This window comes from Terrapene carolina, unplaced genomic scaffold (genome assembly GCF_002925995.2).
Source record: "Terrapene carolina triunguis isolate 2854851 unplaced genomic scaffold, T_m_triunguis-2.0 Scaffold130, whole genome shotgun sequence".
NCBI classification, from domain to species: domain Eukaryota; kingdom Metazoa; phylum Chordata; order Testudines; family Emydidae; genus Terrapene; species Terrapene triunguis.
Genome location: NW_020664481.1, coordinates 13,817,777 through 13,840,033, shown reverse-complemented (window position 1 = coordinate 13,840,033; position 22,257 = coordinate 13,817,777). Strand labels below are relative to the sequence as shown.

The 22,257-nt window shown below is 40.3% G+C and overlaps 1 protein-coding gene across 1 annotated transcript in view; it reads right to left on the bottom strand.

The window, feature by feature from the left end:
* Window positions 1-22,257, bottom strand: part of BCAS1 (breast carcinoma amplified sequence 1) — a 93,214-nt gene that overhangs the window by 37,799 nt on the left and 33,158 nt on the right. The window contains exons 5-9 of the mRNA XM_024195601.1: window positions 13,416-13,559; window positions 12,560-12,604; window positions 5,200-5,340; window positions 985-1,020; window positions 404-619 (exon numbers count right to left, since the gene is read on the bottom strand). Of these exons, the coding sequence (XP_024051369.1) occupies window positions 404-619; window positions 985-1,020; window positions 5,200-5,340; window positions 12,560-12,604; window positions 13,416-13,559 (582 nt within the window). The remainder of the gene's footprint in view (window positions 1-403; window positions 620-984; window positions 1,021-5,199; window positions 5,341-12,559; window positions 12,605-13,415; window positions 13,560-22,257) is intronic.

Below are 22,257 nucleotides of genomic sequence, written 5' to 3'. Positions count from 1 at the left end.
GAATTTATTAAAGATTAATATAATCTCTAAAGGATTTTTAAACCAATCTATATCATTTAATAGAGATTTATATCACCTATTCATAGGGTTAGTTCAAAAATTCTATAGAAAGTTATTACTCTTTATTAAATCATATAGGACTTTTCCAGAAAAGTCATAACTACACACTAGTAAAGTAAATATATGTGCAAATAACCATCAATAGCCATTTGCACAGGCAACTGCACAAAGCACATGCACAATGGTGGTAACTGCACAGACATTCACACTTACCTACCTTGTTTAAAAATGTGACTCTGCTTAACTTCTTGGCTTAGGTTCCTTCATCAGGAATCCAGTTATATCATCTCCCAAAACTGGGGAGGTGGGGAGCAGAGGAAACAATTCTGAAATCTAGACATACCTTTTTCCAGAAGAGTTTGCTCAATGGTGTGGAAGGAGGTGCAGGTCTCTCCTTAGTCATATCTTTGGGGGCTTCGGTAGTTGCTGCTGTTGCCTGCTGCTGAGTTGCAGGTTCAGAGGCTTTTGCATTCTGCTTTGTTGTCTGTGATTCTTGAGAGGGAGGGGCATTTTTTTCAGATTTTACATTGACAGAGGTGACAGGCTGTTGTTCAGCACCCTAGAGACATACACAAAAATCGTTACAGCATCATTAAAACTTCGTAAAGGAAAACGGACTCAAAACACACTCAAGCATCACTCATGACAAGAGCTATGACCCAATAAACCATGATTACCCAAGAAATATAACACGGCACAACACAACTTGTACAGCATCAGTCATACAAATTGCATTACCATACACTTCAGAGTTAAGTAACGCAGTGAACTCATGGCAAGGAAGATGTAAATGAAGTAGAAATCCATCCACTGCAAAGTCTGTTAACTGTTACATTCATACATTGGGTCAGACTGGATGTGGCAGTGACATTAGTTAAAAAATGATGGCATCATATATGGATGACTGTAAGTAAATCTACTCACTTGGGCATTAGTTGTCTGTGGGGCCTCTTTTGTGGACTAAAGGGAAACAAAACACAAAGGCAAGTTTGTTTTGAACAATACCATTCTTCACAGTTACACAGTTTAGGAATTGGTTGCATCTCTAATCATTTTCTTTTCAGTGCATATTGTGTGTGTGAAAGTCCAGACTCCAGCTGCCATGTAAATTGAATTGGACTGCCCTGCTTCTACCTACCCTTTTTAAGAAACAAGGCAACTGTAGTTTGAGCAGCTCCAGCAATAAACCTTTTGCTTGACCTACAGGAATTGCCCTTTACTAGAGAATGATACACACTACATCAGCTCTACCTTACTGGAGTACAGCTGGCTACTAAAAGGTGTTGGGCTTTCATACTTAATTTATGGAAATCACCAAACTGAAACTCATCCATTAGTACACCAGTCACCTTTATTTGGTGCATTTTGTGTCCTTTTCCCACCCAATTATTTATATCTTTAGAAACACTGGAGTGTCATGTCAGGTGCTTTGTGGCCAGTTCTGGTGCATTTATTTTCACAGACTTGTAATTTCAAGAAAAAAAAATCTCCAACTCATTTCCTAGTATAAGTCATAACAAATTAAAAAAAAAAAGTAGACATAGCTTTTACAAGGCACACATTTGTGTGTGTGCGCCTGCATATGCGAGTATGCACATACAACCCTCAATGCATGTGTACAAACCCTGGTTTATGTTTATAGATGGGGACTGTTTGCAAAATGGTGTCTTTGAAAATCTGGGTCTTAATTTCTGGGATAAGAAATGTTGAGTGATAAATGCTATACTGCGGCTTATGTTTTGTAGCAAAATGCAGATAAGATATTGCAAATAGTGCTGCAATAATTGCTTAATCAGGCCTTTAAATGTAGCTGGATCTGATTATACTAGGTGCGGCTGATGTAGAGAATTGTCTAGGATGGATTTTGGGCTATATAAGGCCGTGTAATGTTTGTTTTTAATTTCTGTTTTGGGGCCTGGTTAATATTTGAGCTATGCCCATTACAAATGACAGTGCAAGTAGATTTTTGTTGTTGTTATGATTGTTTGAGCATCAGGTCTTATTGCAGAGTTTTGCAAAGCACTGTATGCCCTAATTCAGTACTGAAGGTAAATGTTCTGTACTCTTGAGACCTTTAGGGAGTAACATTTACTCAAGTTCAGAAGGTCTGCACACACCTTTAAAGCACCTGCGTTTTGCGGTAAGGCTATGCAGGGGGAGAGGGAGACGGCAAAGAGAGAATGGTCACACAGTGGGGCATCTCTGCACCTTAAAGGCCATGGAGTGTGCCTGGAATATATCATCTCTGAATATGATCAACAGACAGAGCAGACCATTGGGGCAGCCTAGGGAAGAATTCATGAGGTCCACACTTATGTGGATCCAGGGGCTAGGAATTTCCAGTCTATAAACTGGTGTTGTGGCTACAGAGAGGCGGCACTGGTGGTTGGAGGTTGAGTCCATTGCCCACACCCCTCCTCCCTACAGAGTTCCCTACCAGGGCCAATTTATAATTTTATGTAAAAAATCAGGTAAAACTCATTGGTCTTGGCTGGGATTTGCTTTTCGATTTGGGAGTTTGTTCACATAAAAAGTGTGATCTGTGGGGTTATTGTGACACTGGTAGCCTTGCAGTATGCAGTTTATGCAACCAGATCCAGACTTCACTGAACCAGTTATCATGACCCTTGAGCTGCTCACTCCAAATTATAGGGAAGCTTATATTAGGAAATTCTGGATTCTGTAAAAGGAAGAGAAGCAATAAACTAGAATATAGGCAAATGCTCTTCCTGCTTCTCTAATTCTAGGCACCCTGCCATGCTGTTGGGAGATTTCTTGAAAGAACAGGTGTGAGTGTTCTGCTGGAGACATGAACTTTCCCTTTTGTGGTTAGCTCCAATGGTCCAGAGTAATTTACAGAACTCCAGGGTGAATGCCAGAAGCTGACTTCAACTGTAGCACCTGAAAGTTAATTAACTATTTCTCGCCACCCCAGATGGAATTTCATAAATCAATAAAGTTATATTTAAGCACAAAGCGACATACACTCAGGATCTGGATTTAGTGATGCACAGGGGATTCAGCTGGGAGAATCCCATCAAAGCTAACAAAATCCCAGGGTACCAGGCTTAACATGTTTCCAGTTACTGCTCACAAGCAACATTTGAAACTTGTTTTTAAATATGCTTATTTTGACTAGAAGTTAGTATTTTATAGAAGTGACAGCACTGAAAAACAATGGATTTTTCAAAAAATCTCAACCATTGCTATCCTCTTTCAGTTAGGATGGATACTTCAGGATTATTACTGAAGCTAACAAGACTATTAAATACAAAAAACTCCAAGTAGCCAAGTATTCTCAAAATGCACTGTTCACAGTTACATTTTATTAAACCAATTAGCCATCATTTTAAATACATTAGTTCTTTATCTAATTGCCTAAGAAGATGTGTCATGTTTAAATTACAGTTTGTCATGTCATAGGACCAGAAATTAAGACACGAGGCACTCCATTGTAAAGTTACTAATGTCAGTAATTTCAGATTTTGAAGCAAATCAACACAAAGGACTGACATTCCTGTGGTGGCACAAAAGGTAGTGTCCTGATTTGAGACCTCTGCCACAACTAACCGGGTAGTGTTTTAGCCTCAACTTTGAACTTTCTACCTTTTTCATTGGCGAGTGTCACAATTTGTAGTCCCAATATTATTTACACTTGTTTTATAGTGTGGTAATTTCTTATATATTTAAACACAAAACACCCACACACTTTGAAAAACACAATAAAAAAATCCCCACAGAAGGAGGAGTGAGATTCAACATAAAAAGTATGCATTTATAAATACCTTTTAAAAACATATTAGCTAGTCATGTTTGACACTAGTGGGAGGTCTAGGGGGTAGACTGTGACCAGCTAACTTATTTTAAATGCATTAAATACTCTACACTATTTAAAAATGTGTTAGTTAGAACATGTTAGATGTCACGTTTTCAAAACATGACCTATTTTCCTAGTCTAGACAGTGCCCAATAGTTTTAACTGCAGCGGAAAGACTGTCATCCCTTCCATGAGAATTAATGAACATTTCCAATCTAGAAAAAAATGAAGGAACATGGAACTTTTAGTGAACAGTGGAGAATAAAATGTTCTTTTTAGTTTTGAAGGGCTTCCTCCCCACCTCTAACCCTATCATAGCTACTTATTATAAAAGCCCCCTACTCCCAAAACATTCCAAGTGGGTGTCTGAGTGGAATTTTTGCATGCAATTAATATTATTTTCCTCCCCTCAACTAAAGAGTCTCTGATTCTACATTCTTTGGGATATAATGCTACTGTTCTTTGCCTCCCAGCCACAGTGCATCACAACATAAATCTTGATCATCCTTGTTAAGACAAAAACTTTGATTAAGATCTAACACACTGAATACTAGGACTGGGTTGAAAATTCTCTGTCAACACTCCTTTTTCCTATGGAAAACTGGATTTTCAACTACATGAAATTTTTTAATGGAAAGTGTCTGCTTTCCTCAAGGTTTCATTAGGAAAAACAAAAAAGATTTTCAACCAAAAACAAAATTCAGTTTTCAGCCAAAAATGTTTCAGTTTTACAATAAAAATTCAAGCATTTCAGAGGAAAAATATCCCATTTTCCAACCAGCTCTACTGAATGCATGTTTGGGTTTATAAGCCCCAGTTCAGCAAGGTATTTATGCACATGCCTTACTTAAGCATGTCAATAGACCAATTAAGTCAATGGGAATTTTTTCATTGTCTTCAGTGGAAGTTGGATTGGGCCCTTAGAGCTAGCATCCCATTGAAGGAGATCTTTTTTTTCAGAATTCATTGTTTGTCAGTGCCAATCTTCTATGTATTCTGGTTATGGTCATTGTAAGTTTAGTTAGTGTTAATGACTTATTACAATAATAAAAAAACATAGGTTTTAGCGGATTAGAGGGATTCTTTCAGAATCCTGAATTCACAGATGGTATATGAGGGAAGTTTTTCCATGTTGCAAAACACTTTTTCCCCATAGGTTTTAGGTATATGCTCATGTAATTATTTTTCAAATTATTTAAGGGTTGACCAGATTCCGATCTCAGTTGCACCATATTAAATCCAATCATTTTAATACTTCACCCTGCGAGAAGAGCCATCTGTTACTGCTCAGGGTTCCACTTTTGCTAGAATCATATACAGACCTTATGCCTAAAGAGTTTGCTAAATGTTTTGTGTCCTAATTTGGGACTCTCTGACTTCTTTTTCTTGGCTCCTTTAGCTTGGGATTCTGCTGCTGTCTTCTGAGCAGGATGCCCACCATGGCCCTTTTCCACTTTGGATTCCTTTTGTGCAACAGCATTCATAGTCTATTACATACTCCATTTCCTTTAATGCATTATTCATTATACATAATTAAGTATTAATTAATACATAATAAAACACTTACATGTGGTGTATTAAAGCCAAACATTTCATTTCATCCACCTGGACAATAACATGCCAAAAGAATGTTATATTTTTTGTTTAAGAGTTATCTCTCAGTTCCCATGGACTTTGTTTTAGGTGAACAGTATCAAAATTTGACAGTCATCACTTGGCAAACCTCCTGTTATTTCAGTGGAATTCAGGTGATTTGAACAGAGTTACAAATCAGAGACGAATTTGTATGTGAATGTTTAATCTGAGTCCAGTGGGCCAAAATCTGAATTAATTTACACCAATTAAATCCAAGATTAATTTCACTCCAGATTAAACTAGTATAAATGAGATCCGAATTTGGCCCCAACTTCATCATTATGCTAAGGCCGCAATTCTACAAAGATTAAAGCATTTACTTAATTTTGAGCACATGAATAGTCCCTTTGAGTTCAGATGGATTATTCATGTGCTTAAAATTAAGTGGGTGTGTAAATCTTTGCAGGGTCAGGGTTTATCTTTATTATTTAGGATTTTTCTAATGATGTACTGCTGATTATATTAAAAAAGGTTTCTGAATATTATGTATAAATAATAAAGATGTATTAATCTTGCATTAATGCATTAATCTAAAATGCATGTGCAAAACATTCTGAGATATATGGAAATGTGTAAAACACTTATGCAAATGTCTACCAGCCATGTTGAAAAAAAATCAGAGAAATATTAGGAAGTGGGCAGGTACTAACGTTCTTAAATCAGGAAGTAAATGTTTTAAAGTCACCCCATTGTATATTCCCTTAAGGCAGTGTTTCTCAAACTGCGGCCGCCGTTTGTGTAGGGAAAGCCCCTGGCGGACCGGGCCGGTTTGTTTACCTGCCCCGTCTGCAGGTCCAGCTGATCGCGGCTCCCACTGGTCGCGGTTTGCTGCTGCAGGCCAATGGGAGCTGCTGGAAGCCGTGGCCAGTACGTCCCTCGGCCCGCGCCGCTTCCAGCAGCTCCCATTGGCCTGGAGCAGCGAACCACAGCCAGTGGGAGCCCCGATTGGCCAGACCTGCCGACGGGGCAGGTAAACAAACCGGCCCGGCCCGCCAGGAGGTTTCCCTACACAAGTGGCGGCCCCAGTTTGAGAAACACTGCCTTAAGAGGACACTGCTTCTGGGAATGATCTTCCAATCTGAGCATGAATCAGGAGTATCCTACTCTCTGATACCAGAGCTAGAAGTATGGCTTCAAACAGCTGGAATTTCCAGAGCAAAACCACTTACATTGACTGTCTGAGGAAGGCTGGTCTGTTAAAATAGCTAACCTGTCTGGGAGTCTCTGAAAACCTCTTGAGTGGAGCTGCATGAAAGTTTTCATTTGGAATTCTTAGATGAAAAAAATGGCTTTTTTCAAAGCTGAAAACTTTCTTCAGTATTTTGGATGTTGTTGAAATTTTCCTATTTTTAAAAAGGAAAACAAACCAACCCAAAATTTGTGATTTATTTCCAAGTTTTTAATCCCCCCACCCCAATCTTTCTAAGTGGCAAAATAGTAAGAGGTGATAGGGGAAGGGGAGAGGAAGAGAAAGAATGCGGGGGGGGGGGAGGGAGGGAATCCTCTCAGTTTTTCAGGTTTTTTTCATTAAAAAAAATTATTGAATTTATTAATTAAAAATAGAGAATACCATGTTTTTGCAAACCATACATACAACTTTTTGGCCAATTCTATTCCTGAACCAAACTAACCTCATTAATGTAATGACATTAATGCCAATACTCTATAGAGTTCACAGGTAACACCAGTTAAGATTCCTCCTTTATCCACCTCTTAGAAAAATTCAGCCTTTTTATAAATGTATGAAAGTAAAGTGGTGGTCAATAAAAACATGCAGTGTATTATACATGCTCTTTAAGATTATAGATTATAAAGCCAGAAGGGACCATTGTGATAATCTCATTTTAGGTGGGATGGTAGAATGTTTTATTTTATTTTATTTACATTTTTTTTAATTGAATATATTTAATTAAATATATTTATTTAAATCTAAGTTTGTTTTATTTGCTATTTGCAAATGTCTTGGGCTTAATTCTGATCTCTTATCCCACTGTATCTCCATTTATCGCAAACAAGGTACTCCTGATTTATAAATGAATTAAAAATCAGGCCTAATACATTCAAAAATATGAATATGCCAGATTAGACCAATCAAATCCAAAATGTAAACTACCAACTGATCACAGGCTTTTGAACGCTTTGACCAATCAGAGTTGACTGACTTATAGAAACCACAAGAACACTGAGTGGTCCAGGTCCCAAAGCAATAAATATTGTTTGGTCTACAGTGCCATCAATTAAATTAAAGACACTATTGTTCACTGGATCGTGCAGGATAATATGAAGTATTTTGCAGAAAGCTCTGAAGCCAACATAGAATTAGATGTCATCCTGACACCTAGATCTTCTCTTGCATGTAGTTGCCCCTAACTCTGTTGCATCCTATCTCTTGGATCTTTTATTATATGATAGTTGAGTTTGCTATTAAGATTAACAATGGCTAGTTCTTCTTTACCCTCTTCTGTTCTGCAGTGCTCTTGATATTCCCATCGCTCTACTAAAGGGTTGAACATAGTGGGACAAGTTCAGGAGTACTGCAAAGGGTTGAACAGGGTTGAATAGATGGTTCAGTTGAGGGCAGATTTGTTCCAGTCAAGTGGATAACTTTGGCCAATAACAACTTGTAAAAAAACAGCTAATCCTATGACAGTGTGATTCAACTCAACAGAAGAGGAAGGTGAGCAGGAACAGTCAACATGGATTCACCAAGGGCAAGTCATGCCTGACCAACCTGATTGCCTTCTATGATGAGATAACTGGTTCTGTGGATATGGGGAAAGCGGTGGATGTGATATATCTTGACTTTAGCAAAGCTTCTGATACGGTCTCCCACAATATTCTTGCCAGCAAATTAAAAAAGTATGGATTGGATGAATGGACTATAAGGTGGATAGAAAACTGACTAGATCATCAGGCTCAATGGGTAGTGATCAATGGCTCTATGTCTAGTTGCAGCCAGTATCAACCGGAGTGCCCCAGGGGTCAGTCCTGGGGCCGGTTTTGTTCAACATCTTCATTAATGATCTGGATGATGGGATGGATTGCAGCCTCAGCAAGTTTGCAGATGACACTAAGATGAGGGGAGAGGTAGATACATTGGAGGGTAGGGATAGGGTCCAGAGTGACCTAGACAAATTGGAGGATTGGGACAAAAGAAATCTGATGAGGCTCAACAAGGACAGGTGCAGCATCTTGCACTTAGGATGGAAGAATCCCAGGCACTGCTATACGCTGGGGACCGACTGGCTAAGCGGCAATTCTGCAGAAAAGGACCTGGGGATTACAATGGATGAGAAGCTGGATATGAGTCAACAGTGTGCCCTGTTGCCAAGAAGGCTAACGGCATATTGGGCTGCATTAGTAGGAGCATTGCCAGCAGATCGAGGGAAGTGATTATTCCTCTCTATTCAGCACTGGTGAGGCCACATCTGGAGTATTGCGTCCAGTTTTGTGCCCCCCACTACAGAAAGGATGTGGAAAAATTGGAGAGAGTCCAGCAGAGGGCAACAAAAATGATTGGGGGCTGGGACACATGACTAATGAGAAGAGGTTGAGGGAACTGGGATTATTTAGTCCGCAGCAGAGAACAGTGAGGGGGGATTTGATAGCAGCCTTCAACTACCTGAAAGGGGGTTCCAAAGAGGATGGAGCTAGGCTGTTCTCAGTGGTGGCAAATGACAGAACAAGAAGTGATGGTCTCAAGTTGCAGTGCGGGAGGTCTAACTTGGATATTAGGAAACACTATTTCACTAGGAGGGTGGTGAAGCACTGGAATGGGTTACCTAGGGAGGTGGTGGAATCTCCATCCTTAGAGATTTTTAAGGCCCGGCTTGACAAAGCCCTGGCTGGGATGATTTAGTTGGGGTTGGTCCTGCTTTGAGCAGAGGGTTGGACTAGATGACTTCCTGAGGTCTCTTCCAACTCTAATCTTCTATGATTCAAGTTACTTTGTCATCACTGTGCTGCCCACAGCTTGTGTCACTAAGACTTTTGGGGGCATATCTCATGGTTCTTGTGCTGCAGTAAGAAGAGATGCTCTATGATTCCTTCCCAGTGAATTGTGGGAGAATCTGTTTGTCCTGGGGGGAATTGTGGGAAGACCCTGGTGGACTATCAGAACTCAAATGCGTCCTCACTGCAAAGTGGGTGGGTTACCAGTTCGAGATGAAGTGGAACCCGGACTCTAACCCTTAGCACCAGCTGTGCCAGCTAGCTTGGGTTGAAAGCACAACCGAAGTTGGGTGAGGACACGAGTGGAGTTAGGGGCAACATGCAGGTAAGAGTATGGGCTAACTCTGCAATGAAGACACATACTTAGATAGAACTTATTCTGTGGACAAAGTGGTTGCACTATAAAAACCGTTCCCTGTTGTATTCATGAAGAAAAGCCTGCTCCTGCTCCCACTGAAGTTGATGGTAAAACTCCCATTGATTTAACTAAGGGGAGGACCAAGTCCTAACTGGAATTAGGGTCAAATTTTAGTACTCCTGTTTGCTGACAGGGTTTTTAATATGGTGAAAGTGGCAAAATTCCTGTTTTGAGCAAAATCATTGATTATGAATTCATCTCTATCAGAAATTCATTATTTGTTCCTCGCTCTTTTCCTACCAAACTGATTTTGAAATGGGAGGGGAAGGGGGAATAAAATTTAGTGCAAAACAAAACAAACACACAAAATGTTATCTTCTTTTTATTTTATTTTTTTCTTGAATTGAGTGAAAATATGATTTCTCACCAGGAGTGAGGATTTATTTGTCTTGCCAATCTAAATGCTTAGTCGTGGTGTTAATTCTGGAAAAAAGATTATTGGAAGTAAAAATGTGTTCTTTGTAGAAAGCACTCCCAGCAATCTCTGTATATTGTGCACAAAGGCTGATTTGCATATCCTGCTGGAGGCACCCGGACATGTTTACTTTTACAGGTGTGTCAGCAAACCAAACCCAAACAGCATATTTGTTTCCAAACTTCAGTGTGCCTATATCTACAGTCATATGTTGCAGAAATATCAGGCTGGTTTTCACAAAGTCAGGCATGCAACTGTCTATGTAGGCTGGGATTTTAAGAGGCTCCTGAGACAGCTAGATATCCAAATCTCATTGAAATTCAATTGGATTTGGGTGCCTTACTTCTGTTGGCTCCTATGAAAATTTCATCCCTGGTAGTCAGGGGCAGTTGACAGAGTTGCATGGACAAGTTAGGTAATTGTGTGCATGACCTATTACATGTCCAAACTGTCAAAATTTGGCTGGTTGTTAAGAATTAAAGGGACATAAAGAATAGCAGGAAATTGGTATAAAAGAAGAAATACATTAACGGTTATTTTTTATTACTGAATATACAGAAGTCTGAAGTCAGTTTGAAACTGTTTTATTCTCTTTATGCTATTTCTCTGAATGCATTTGATAAAATCTAATTAATAAAAATAATGTAGGAGGTTATTTAGTTATAGTCATATGAACGGATGACCAGGTTCACCGGGAATTCCTGTCTAATTCACACTGTCAACAGTTTTCCAGTAGGCTACTGTAACATTGCATTATTAAGCTACATTATATATTCGGATGGTCCAATTCTGCTGATGATGAAGCCATTATGATTTTTGACACTGACTTCAAAATGGGATCAAGAGCAGCCCTTCAAGGCATACTTGTTTCTATTAGAATGATTTGTGTTTTTAAAAACAGCTTCCAGAACATATGCAATTGTCGCAAACTTTGGACAATGCCAGGTTTCAGATATGCACAATAATAAGACTACTACCATAATAATGCTTCACAGAGCTACAATAATAACGATTCCTGGAGCTCACACATTTGATGGGCCAATTTTTGCTCTGTTACACCAGAGTAAATCCAGAATAACTTCAGCGGCAAGACTCTAGATGTAACAGCATGTAGAAATTGGCACAACGGGCCATATCTTCAACTAGTATAAAGGAGTGCAACTCCAATAAAGTCTGTGCCTATGAAGGTTATGCTGATTTTCACGAGCTGCTAGGCGGTGGGAAGGAAATGTGACTGTAGGAGAGACTGCAGTCTGCACGCTGCATTACATTAGAAGAGTCTGGACATTCTTTCTACCCCATTTTAAAATCATCATGAAGAAACTGACTCTCACCTCCCCATGTCCTCAAATGCCTGAATAAATGAGAGAATTATACCGAGGTGTGGGGGGGAGGCAGAATTTACCTCACAAATCAGGAGCAGGGTGCAATGTTCAGCTACTTAGCAGGAATAGTACAGCCCCTCCAACTACAGCATGCGCCTAGTGTGGATGCTAGAGACACACAATGAAGGTGTCAGGTCTGGTCCCACTGAAATCACTGGAAGTCTTCCCACTGACTAAAATGGGAGTTAGATCAGACCCCTTGTGGGTTTGTTCCCACCAATGGCATCTGGTTTAGACCCCAGCTCCAGCAAGAGCAGAATGTGTTGTCATCTTCCTATAGACCTGTTCCACAGCTGGCCACACCCTATACAGAATAGCTACAGTTCTGCTGTGCTGAAGGACTTCGGTGACCCTCTGTACAAACAGGTGAGAATGTCTCCCTGTATGCAAGGCCTCAAGAAAAATATCTATATTCACATTTAAATAATAGGAAGTGAAAACTGGCAGCTTTGCACATCTGTATAAGCAAAATCATAAAGAAATCCTGACCTGATAGTAGTTAATGGGAATTTTGCAATTGAATTCAGTGGGGCCAGAATTTCATCCAGAAACCCCAAAGTCATCTAGTTTGAGAATCTAAATAACTTCCAATATAACAATATTACTATTTCAGCTTCAAACGTCTAACACGGGAAGTGAATTAAGTAGTACAGTCAGCACAGTATTTGAAACTGAATGGAAAAAATAGACTAGTCTATGGTCATCTTTCTTCTTTTGTATTTTTTTTCTGAAAGGTTACTGTTTGTTTCATTACAACAAACAGTAACCTCATGTACAGAGGAAGGGAAGGCACAGGAGAAGAAAGTATAGCATTGAAGCCAATCTGAGCACACTGTAATGGTAATGAGAGAGAGAAAAACATCAAGCAAACTGCCTACCTTGTCCTCAGAGTCACTTTTGGCTTCTGATTTGCTTGGTGAAACCTTAAATATTTGAGAAAACAAAATACTGTAAGAGTGGATGAAATATGTCCAAATTCAGCTTCTTTTATTAGGAAGGATCTGAAATTTCATCAGTTAGAACCCAGCAGGCTTATCTATGACAATAAGGGAAAGAATACACATGCAACCTACAAATATCAAACTCTATTTTGCTTTCCAAATGGGAAAGACTTATTGCATATTAATATGAGATGAATTCATTTCCTGAATGTAATTTTGAGACAGTGTCTGGAAAGATAAAAAATAAAAATAAAAAATACATTAGAGAAACCTGCAGGTTCTATTATTCCCTAAAGGTGAACCCAATCATGACCTATGGCATTTGCTGTCCTTGTGCACTGCTAATTTAGTATTTTCATTACCCAGCTTCCTCTCTCATTAACAACTATTATTCTTCCTTGTACTTAATGGTTTTCCTGTCTCTTCCTTGACTTACATTTGTGCTGCCAGTAACTGATGATTGTTTTGTTTGTATATTTAGACATTTTCAAAGCAAGTTTTAACTCACGGAAAATATTTTTAACAGAACTGAATGACTTGGGTTCTAAAATAGTCTATAAGAGTAGAGGACGTTTTCCTAATCAGTACCATTAAGTAACTATTGCACAGTCTCTTTCTCTCCCTATCAATCTAAGCATTCTCTAAGGCATCAGTTCAGTTTTACAACATTAATCTTTGGTACCCGAGATAATGAGCATATTAGACATTCATAGATGCATATAGATTGGAATTTAATAAGCAGTCTTTGTTTTTAGGTGTTCCCTATAGAGCAAAACTGTAGGCAAAGACTTACCAGCATTTTAAAGAAACTCATGACAGAATTATTGTTGTCTGTTGTGGCAAATGCCTTGGGGTTCTCTTGTTTTACTGCTTCCTCGTCAGTATTGACACCTGCTGAGCCTTGCTGCACGGCTTTTTGGTTGCAATCATCTATGTCCTAAAAAAGGAGCACAGTTTCTTCAGACCCAGCTTGTTTAATTTCCAGTGGAATGTAAAAGTAACACTTGTGATTTGCATCCTGTTGCTCTCAAGAGTCACAACCCCAATTCCAGTCATACTTATCCAGCCTACATATTCAGAACAATCGAGCATTTATACAAATCTTTTTGCCCCCTCTTCTAATGTAGTAAGCATTTGCAGATGGCAAGAGGAACACTGTTCTGAGCTACAGAATATAACACACATAGCAAGTAAAGTTGCATGCAGCATCCAAAACAACCCCCCTTTTCGATTAACATGGCTTAGCACTTGTGAACGGTAACAAATGGCTGAGATATTGGCCTTTGAAGCCGCAATGTCTGATTACAACATATAAAGAAAACTTCTGCTCCTCAATATACTGCAATTTCCAGAAATAATTTTTGTCTAGAAACCACAAACAATATTAAAAAAACCTCTCAAACCACCAGCAAACATCAACAATAACTCTAGCTTTTTAAGCCACACAGAGCTGTCTCTCATGTATGAGAGGCCAGATTTTCCAAACAGTACAATCAGGAGAGTTTTCCTATGCTCACACTCAGAATTGGGAATTTATTTTCAAAGAAGCTCAGTTCCCATAAAGGCAGTGAATAAGGGCCAGATTTTCAGAAGTGCTTAGTAGCTGCCGTTAGCACATTTACAGTCTGATTTTCAAAAGAGTGCAATATCCACCATGTTAAGCTTTTCTGAAAATCTGGAACTCTTAGAAAATGTGGCCCTTAGACTGTCTTCATAATTTACAATTTTGGCACCACTGATGACTCATAAACTATCTAAAGAGCTGTGCAAAAAATTCACCTCCCCCTTCCCAAATATCTTTTACACGAATACCTAAAAGAAATAACATAAAAGCGTGAGTCCTCACACATCTTTAGGTCTTGATCTTGCAATGTCCTAAGTGCATCTTGAGAGGTACTGACCATTCCCATCTTCACTGAAATCTGAGGATGTTGAACACCTTGCAGGATTGGGCTCTGGGCTTTAGGGGCTCAGTTAGCAGACAATTCAAATGCAGTGGATCTCATTGTAACTAACAAACAACAGTGTGATTAGCAAAGTGCAAGCAGACCAGTTAGGGATCTGCTCCTAGTAGATAACTTCGTAATTGTTAGGACTAAAGAGGCTAATAGATCAGTTAATCACAAGTCTATGGATTTATACACATGAAAATGAGTGAATTCAATTTCAGTTTACAGTGTCTTACATATAAACGACTCTTTGAACAACGATTGGGCATATTCTTCTTTTCCCCCTTTATTAACACTCAGGTTCCCTTTCTCCATTAATAATCTATTTTTTGGGTTTGCTCCTGAAAATCCTACTTATGTGAGCAGTCCTGTTGCAGTAAGTAGGACTGATCACATGAGTAAAGTTTGTAGGAGTTAGAGTTTGTGACCCCACAAACAATAAGCCAGGTTCCTTCCCCTGTTCTAGCCTCTCCATAGTGCTGTGATGGCATCGAGGGCCAGAATCTGGCCATAACTGGTCAGCTGAAAATTCCTGGCATGGGAGAGTGCTCAGCTTGTGTTTCTCTGCCCAGAACAATAACAAGTGATGATTCAAACTGCACTCTATCCTGAGAGGTGAACACATCACAGAGACGGGCTGTTTCCTCAACTTCTCCCCTTTTGGGCTGCCCATATCCATCTATCTTGAGGGAGCTGAGCTTTTTCCAGAGGCACAAGAAGCAACTTCACAGGGGGTGCATAGTTATCTCTCACTTCCCTGGGGCCTCCCCACACCTACTCCATGTGTTTAGGACAATTCTGCACCTTTCCATGCTGCAAAAGGGGAGAGGAGAAGATGGCCCAATTGTCTTCATTTCAAAAGCCTACACGAAGAGCAGCAGGACGTAGAAGATCTATCAAGAACCCGAAAAAGAGCTCTGTGTAAGCTCAACAGCTTGTCTCTCTCACCAACAGAAGTTGGTTCAATAAAAGATATTACCTCACCTGCCTCGTATCTCTAACAGAAGATCACAGTGAGAAAGCAAAAGTCCCACCAGCTAGGTATGCAGGTGCACAGATGGGACTGCTGGATGGGGTATGCAAAAGAAGTGTTCATACAAGCTGAGGTTGGGTTGAGGTTCCACTGAAAATGGGGCCCCATATAATTTTAATCCAGATAGTTTTCTGTACTTTCCTTGTATCAAATGTCTCTGATTAAGGACTGAGAAATGCTCCTTCTTTCTAAATAGATCATAATTATATAGGTTTCAGAGTAGCAGCCGTGTTAGTCTGTATCCGCAAAAAGAACAGGAGTACTTGTGGCACCTTAGAGACTAACAAATTTATTTGAGCATAAGCTTTTGTGGGCTACGAAAGCTTATGCTCAAATCAATTTGTTAGTCTCTAAGGTGCCACAAGTACTCCTGTTCTTTTTGCATAATTATATAGTGGAAGTCAATGCAGCCATGCCTATTTACAGTAGATAAATATCTGGCCTTTGAACCCTCAGGTAATTACGTTAATCATCCCTTGAATTTATTTATTTATTTTTTTAAAACCACTTAACTATATAGCTTGTTTTGTCCTTTTTCTTTAATATGTCGCACATTTTAGTCGTTATATGTAGACACTAGGATCCTCACTCACTCCCAATGTATAAATTACCATGTTGCATTGACCGTTCATTTGCACAGTGGCATTTACTTCTATGCGTTTTTGCACATGCACAGTTTGGAAAATCTGGGTCCTAAGTTGTCCCTGTCTTAATGTCTGGTAGTTGGAAATCAGGTTACTTCATGAAAAAAGTCACATAGCTAGTTACATATTGACTTTGTGAATTGAACCTAGTGATACCAGTCTCTACTTTAATGATTTCAATAGCTTTGCCCTCCTGGAGCTATTAATACTGGAGGGAGGGATAGCTCAGTGGTTCGAGCATTAGTCTGCTAAACCCAGGGTTGTGAGTTTAATCCTTGAGGTGGCCACTTAGGGATCCTGGGGCAAAATCAGTACTTGGTCCTGCTAGTGAAGGCAGGGGGCTGGACTCAATGACTTTTCAGGGTCCCTTCCAGTTCTATGAGATAGGTATATCTCCATATATTATTAATACATCAAAGACTGGGGCAAATTGAAAAAAAAAATAGGTTTCAATGAGACATGTTAGTTATGGTAAAATAGCAGGACTTAATGAAAAGTTCACTCAGCTACATAGCACCAGTCATCCATTTACTAAGCCACTAAGTTTTAGTCTCAAGACTATCCACTGATCAGTATATATGAACTGAACCACATAACTTACATTTTATGAGGCAGAAGTGCAGAAACAAGTGTCCCTCTTTCACCATTCAGGCAGAATTTCAAAAAGTGAACGTGTCAATTAATATTTAAGTTTTCTCCATGCACCCACTTTTCTTGGGGAAAACAAATTTTGAAATGTCAAAATTTCCTGTGGGATAGCAATTCCATTTCCCAATTAGCTCTGGTGGTTCTGGACATGAAATTATTTTCGTACCTTGGGCTTCTTGTTGTTCTAAGTTCTTGCTTGATGCTGACAGAGCGCAGAGATGAGATTTACATAGGATGTTTGATCCTGCACAATTGAAGTCAATGGCAGCATTACCATCAACAACAATGGATACAGGATTGAGTCTTTGCTGAGATGCACACTCTGCTTTTCTGCATGGGGGAATGGCATATGGGGAGACCATGGTGTTATCCACACTATAGAAAGGAGATGCTCAGTAGCCGCTCATTTGGAAATGGGTATTTCTGCTGGGAGCAAGCGTGCAGCCCGGGATGCACTATACCCTCCCAGGATGAGTAGCCTCCTCACCAAACTGAATAGCTGTCTTGCCTACTAGTGACACTATTAATGCACCACCTTCCACCTCCAGGCAGCTAGAGCTCCTTTTCTCGTAAGCTCTAATTTACTGTGTGCAGTCCTTTGCTGTAAGGATGCCACCAGGCAGTTGTTCCCATTGTCAGTTTGCTTTCTTGTAGCGCCATCAAACAAACTAGTCTGAGATGCAAAGAAAGAGATTTTGCAGTTCTTAAAAAATCATCATCATCATCATCATCATCAAAGTTTTGCCTTGAAAATACCAACACGGTACACTAGAAAGACCAGTAGCCAGGTCGGGGTCCAAAGTACAGCTCAGAGACCTGTTACTAACCCTGCCATTTCTTCTTGCTCTTCCTTTTTCATGGCAAACAGAACACCCCAATTGTTTTAAATGACTCCAGTCTGTCATGCTTGAAGGAATGACAACACATGCAAAGTCTGTTTATAGGTCAGATAACCAATATGGAACTTGGAGCCTTTAAAGCTTGTGGGTTGTTTTCTGTTAAATGGGTTTGTGGGGTTTTCTTTAATTTTTGCTTACATCTCAGAAACAAAGCTACATTATTAAACATCATAACAAAAATTAGAAACTCTCTTGCAAAAAAAATTCAACTTTTTTCTTGGAACTGTCAAGCTTACAATTTTTTGACAATCCATATATTTTTTGTAAAAATAACTGGAAAAAAATCAAAACCTTTTTACAAATTTTGAACATTCAAAATTTTTCAACCAGCTCTAATTATAATCTACTAAACCATGGCAAGAGAAGAGATTTCATGCGGGAATGATGTATGCAGTATTGTACCGTAAGTTTAGTCCATTCCTGTATTCAGTTCACTGATATTCTGATTCAGCACTGTTTCAATGCATTGTTGACTTGGGGCCTAAGATCTTATCAGTTACTAGTTTTTTACCCTCTATTCCACACCCACCAGGGGTGCAGATATTACAATGAAAAAAGGAAAGAAACCAGCAGAAAGAGAAATATTTCTGTACCCTTTGGTGACATATTCACTAATGAACTAAATAAACTAAAATTGAAGTGCATTTTTAAATGCATTAGGACATACTGCCCTTTTCACTCCCTCAACAAAGTTTACCTCCTCTCCAGGCTGTAAATATTGGCATTTTGAGGAGGTACTTTAGTGTCTAGATAACTATAGTGATGAGTGCAGTACAGTGCAGACAAATGCATCTGAACTCATATTGATTCGTTTACTTATACTTAGATCAAGCTGCCTGCCCCAGGGTGAGCACAGGAGCTCACTAGCCATCGGTGGAACCTGCTTCCTCCTGTGCTACAATCCTGCTTGATGGGCTGGTACAGGGAGCATTGGGGGCCCAGCCCCATCTCCTCTCTGCCACTCCCATGGGTAGCGAGCACCTCCCCTGTGAGTAGGGAGGAAGGGGTTTTTACACAGGGACTGAATTCAGCCTTGTCTCTAGATGTACTACATAAGTTGGGGCGTAAGGAGGGTATGGAAGGAAGGTTCATTGTGCCCTTGTACCTCCACTTCTCATGGAGCAGGCCACTGTTATTTTCTCAGGGGGGAGGATGTTTAGCATGAAGGCTGCTATATAGAGCTGTGCTTGAGTCCTAAAACAAGAAGCCCTGATGTCACCACTGTGAGTCGAGGTGCTCACTGGCAGCAAAAGGAGGAAAGGGGGGGTTCTATACTCCTGCCAGGACCCTTCAGCCTGTGCAGCAGTACAGGCCTCCCCTCACCCTGGGGGGAAGAAGGGGGTGCCTGTGGCGCTGACCATAGGGAAGGCAGGGATAGGGCACAATGAAGGTGTGCCCAAGCCTCCCCCTTGGCCGGCTCTGAGTGTAGACCTAGCAGCTGCCACCTCCCTTCCTGGCCATGCCTTGGCCTCCCTTCCTAGCCTGCAGTGCCAGAACGCCAGCAGGGGCTCCCCATTGGGTGAGGATGCAGACAACAGATCCCTCACTGCAGAGCCGCCCCACACTGCTGGCTTGGGCATGCCCGTGATGAGAAACCATGGCTTCTGGATCGCTGCTCAGAGCTGGCAGTGGGAGGAGGGCCTAGCTCCCCATCCCCCTTTTTTGTGCCTCCTGGCCTCCTTCACTGTGCTCCCCCCTTCATTGCACCCTGTCAGAAATACCAGAACACGATTCCGGAACATTCCAGCATCGCTCAAGTGCTGATACAGGGGCTGTCTACACCTCTTGCACAGCACTGAGGGACAAGATGAGAAAGGGACACCCATGCAAATCCGATCACCAGAAATCTCTGAGTAGTAGGGTAGGCTCTAGACTTGGGAGATCAGGGTTTGTTTCTCAGCTCTGCCATAGGCTTCCTGTATAATCCTGACAAATCACACAGGGCCAGATTTACAAAGGTATTTAGGCACCTAAAAATACAGATAGGTGCCTAGCTGGAGACACAAAAGCACCTTTGGAGATTAGGCACCTAACTCCCATTGGAAGTCATTAGGAGTTAGGCATCTATCTGCATCTTACTTTAGGCACCTAAATACCTTTGTAAATCTGGGCTTTAATCTCTCTGAGCATAATTCCTCATCTGTAAAGTGGGGATGACATTAATAGTACACTTCTCCAACTCTTTGTCTGCCTTGTCTATTTAGATGGAGCTCTTCAGAGCAGGGGCTGTCTGTCTGCACACAGACACGCATGTGCACGCACACACACACACACACACTCTCTCTCTCTCTCTCTCAATAATTACAGTGCCCAGCACAAGGGGACCCTGATCTTGGTAGTGGCCTCTGTGTTATTTCAATACAAATAACAACTTATAATAATACAGTATATTTTCTTGAAACTGCAGTATGGATTTACCAGCGGCAGAGAAAACAGTGACACAAGAAGTAGTAATAGCCATTAGGAGATGATGTTCCCACTTTCTTTGAGGCACAAAATTGAAAAAAAAAAAGTTGCCAATGTATCTTCAATAGGTGGTATCTCTGAAATACCTTGAGAGAAAGGACTAGCTGGCGTTATAATGGCACACAGGAGGTTTCTATCAACCTGCCATTAGGCTTTTTTATCAGTCTCCACTTTTTCAAAGAAATATTCCTTTGGGTCATGTTTCTGAGATTTTCTTCCTCTGTATCATAGAATTTTAAAAGAACTATTTATATATGATTTACAAAGGAACATATATTTGTATGGGCAAGTGGTGGGCTGGGGGAGGAGGGGGGAGGAATTCTGAGCATGTGAAATCATGAATGCAATTAAAAAACTTTACTAGAGGGCTTCTTTGGCACTGTGAAGTGTGCACAGAGTGGGGTACATTCTTAGACCTGTATGCAAGGAGTTAAGTACACAGGTTTCATTAGCAATAACAGGATTTTACCTGCTTAAATCTCCAGCCACCATTTTGCAAATCTACCACAGAAAGATATTCATCACAATGGCTCAGAACGTTTTAACAGGCTATTTAGAAGTTTCTTGCAAGGACCTGACACAATAGTTTGTACAGCTGCCAATTACAGGCCAAAGCCTTTCCAAGAACAGTATGTTCCCTGCAAAACACATGCAGTCTGTGCCAGTTTCAGTGGCCATTCTTCCAAAGATGCCATGTATAGTGGTACTGGACACGTGATAAAAGCTAGTTCTACTTCAGATGTGAAAGGGACAGTAAAGTGTGAGGCACCAGACCAAAAAAACAGGATGCAGAATATACATTACTAAGCAAAACTAGCCTCAGCAGAGTGCTTGAAACTGGTGACATCAGCAAAAGAACTTCAGTGAGAATTGTTTAGTGACTTTAACCTGAGTTTCTCTCTCTCTGTCTCTCTCACACACACTCAAATAGAAATGAAAGAGAGAGACAAACACAAACACACACAAAACCAAACACAGGACTGTCTAGCGACCATCATTGGTCAACTAGGAGTAGGTATTCTATGTTCCTACAGCCGTCCCAACGCATCTCATTGCTGACCTGAAACACTCTCCTACGAGAGCCAGACTACACAATGTAGAGAGAGGTGGAGGATGTAAAGAGCCTGAGGCACCATGCTACCCAGAGCCACTTCAAAACCCAACATGCCACAAAGCACAACTAAATCCGCTATCACCCTTTCTTCCCCCCAATAGACACACACATGTTGCATAGTTAAGCTCGTATTTTCATATGCGGCAACCAAATTGCATCAGCAAAATAGGTGCACATAGGAGCAAACAATCAAATTGCACTCACAGGATACACCTTTTTCTCTGGACAGTGGGCAGTTTCACACACAGTTACCTTTTTTGCACTATAATCACCCTTTTTGTACTTCTTCTAAACTATTAGCCTCCATCAGCATTCAAGCTGCAAACTCAGACCCAAACCTGGGTCTTGATATGGGGCTTTAATTGTGGCCCAGCACTACCTTCAACAGGAATTTTGCTGGAGTAAGGAATGCAGCATCAGGCCTTTACAGCGTAAGTCAGGAGGCGATAATAAATATAGAACCTCACATTCTAGAGCCATATTTAAATACCCACAAAAACTTCTGCATCAGCGCATTCCATAATGTGCTCAGCAAAGACAAATGCTAATGAAAAAAACCTCTGGAAATAACATAGGAGGAAAGTCAGCATTAGGAGCTAAATGTTCCTGGGTAAATGTTCCTGGGTAAATGCATTTCTGTAAGGAGCCAAGCTTTTGAGTAATTAAGGGCTTATACTATAATCTTAGTTCAGTCATTAGAAAAACATATCAAAAGAATGTACACTTTTGTTTGTATGAATCCTGGCTCAGTGAAACATTTCAAGCAAATAATTTATCTTTTCTTTGGCTTAAATAGTAAATTCTTCATCAATTCATGAATCCTGTCCTTGTTTTAATTATGCTGTGATGTGAATGTAGTTTTGTAGACCACGAAAATAAAGA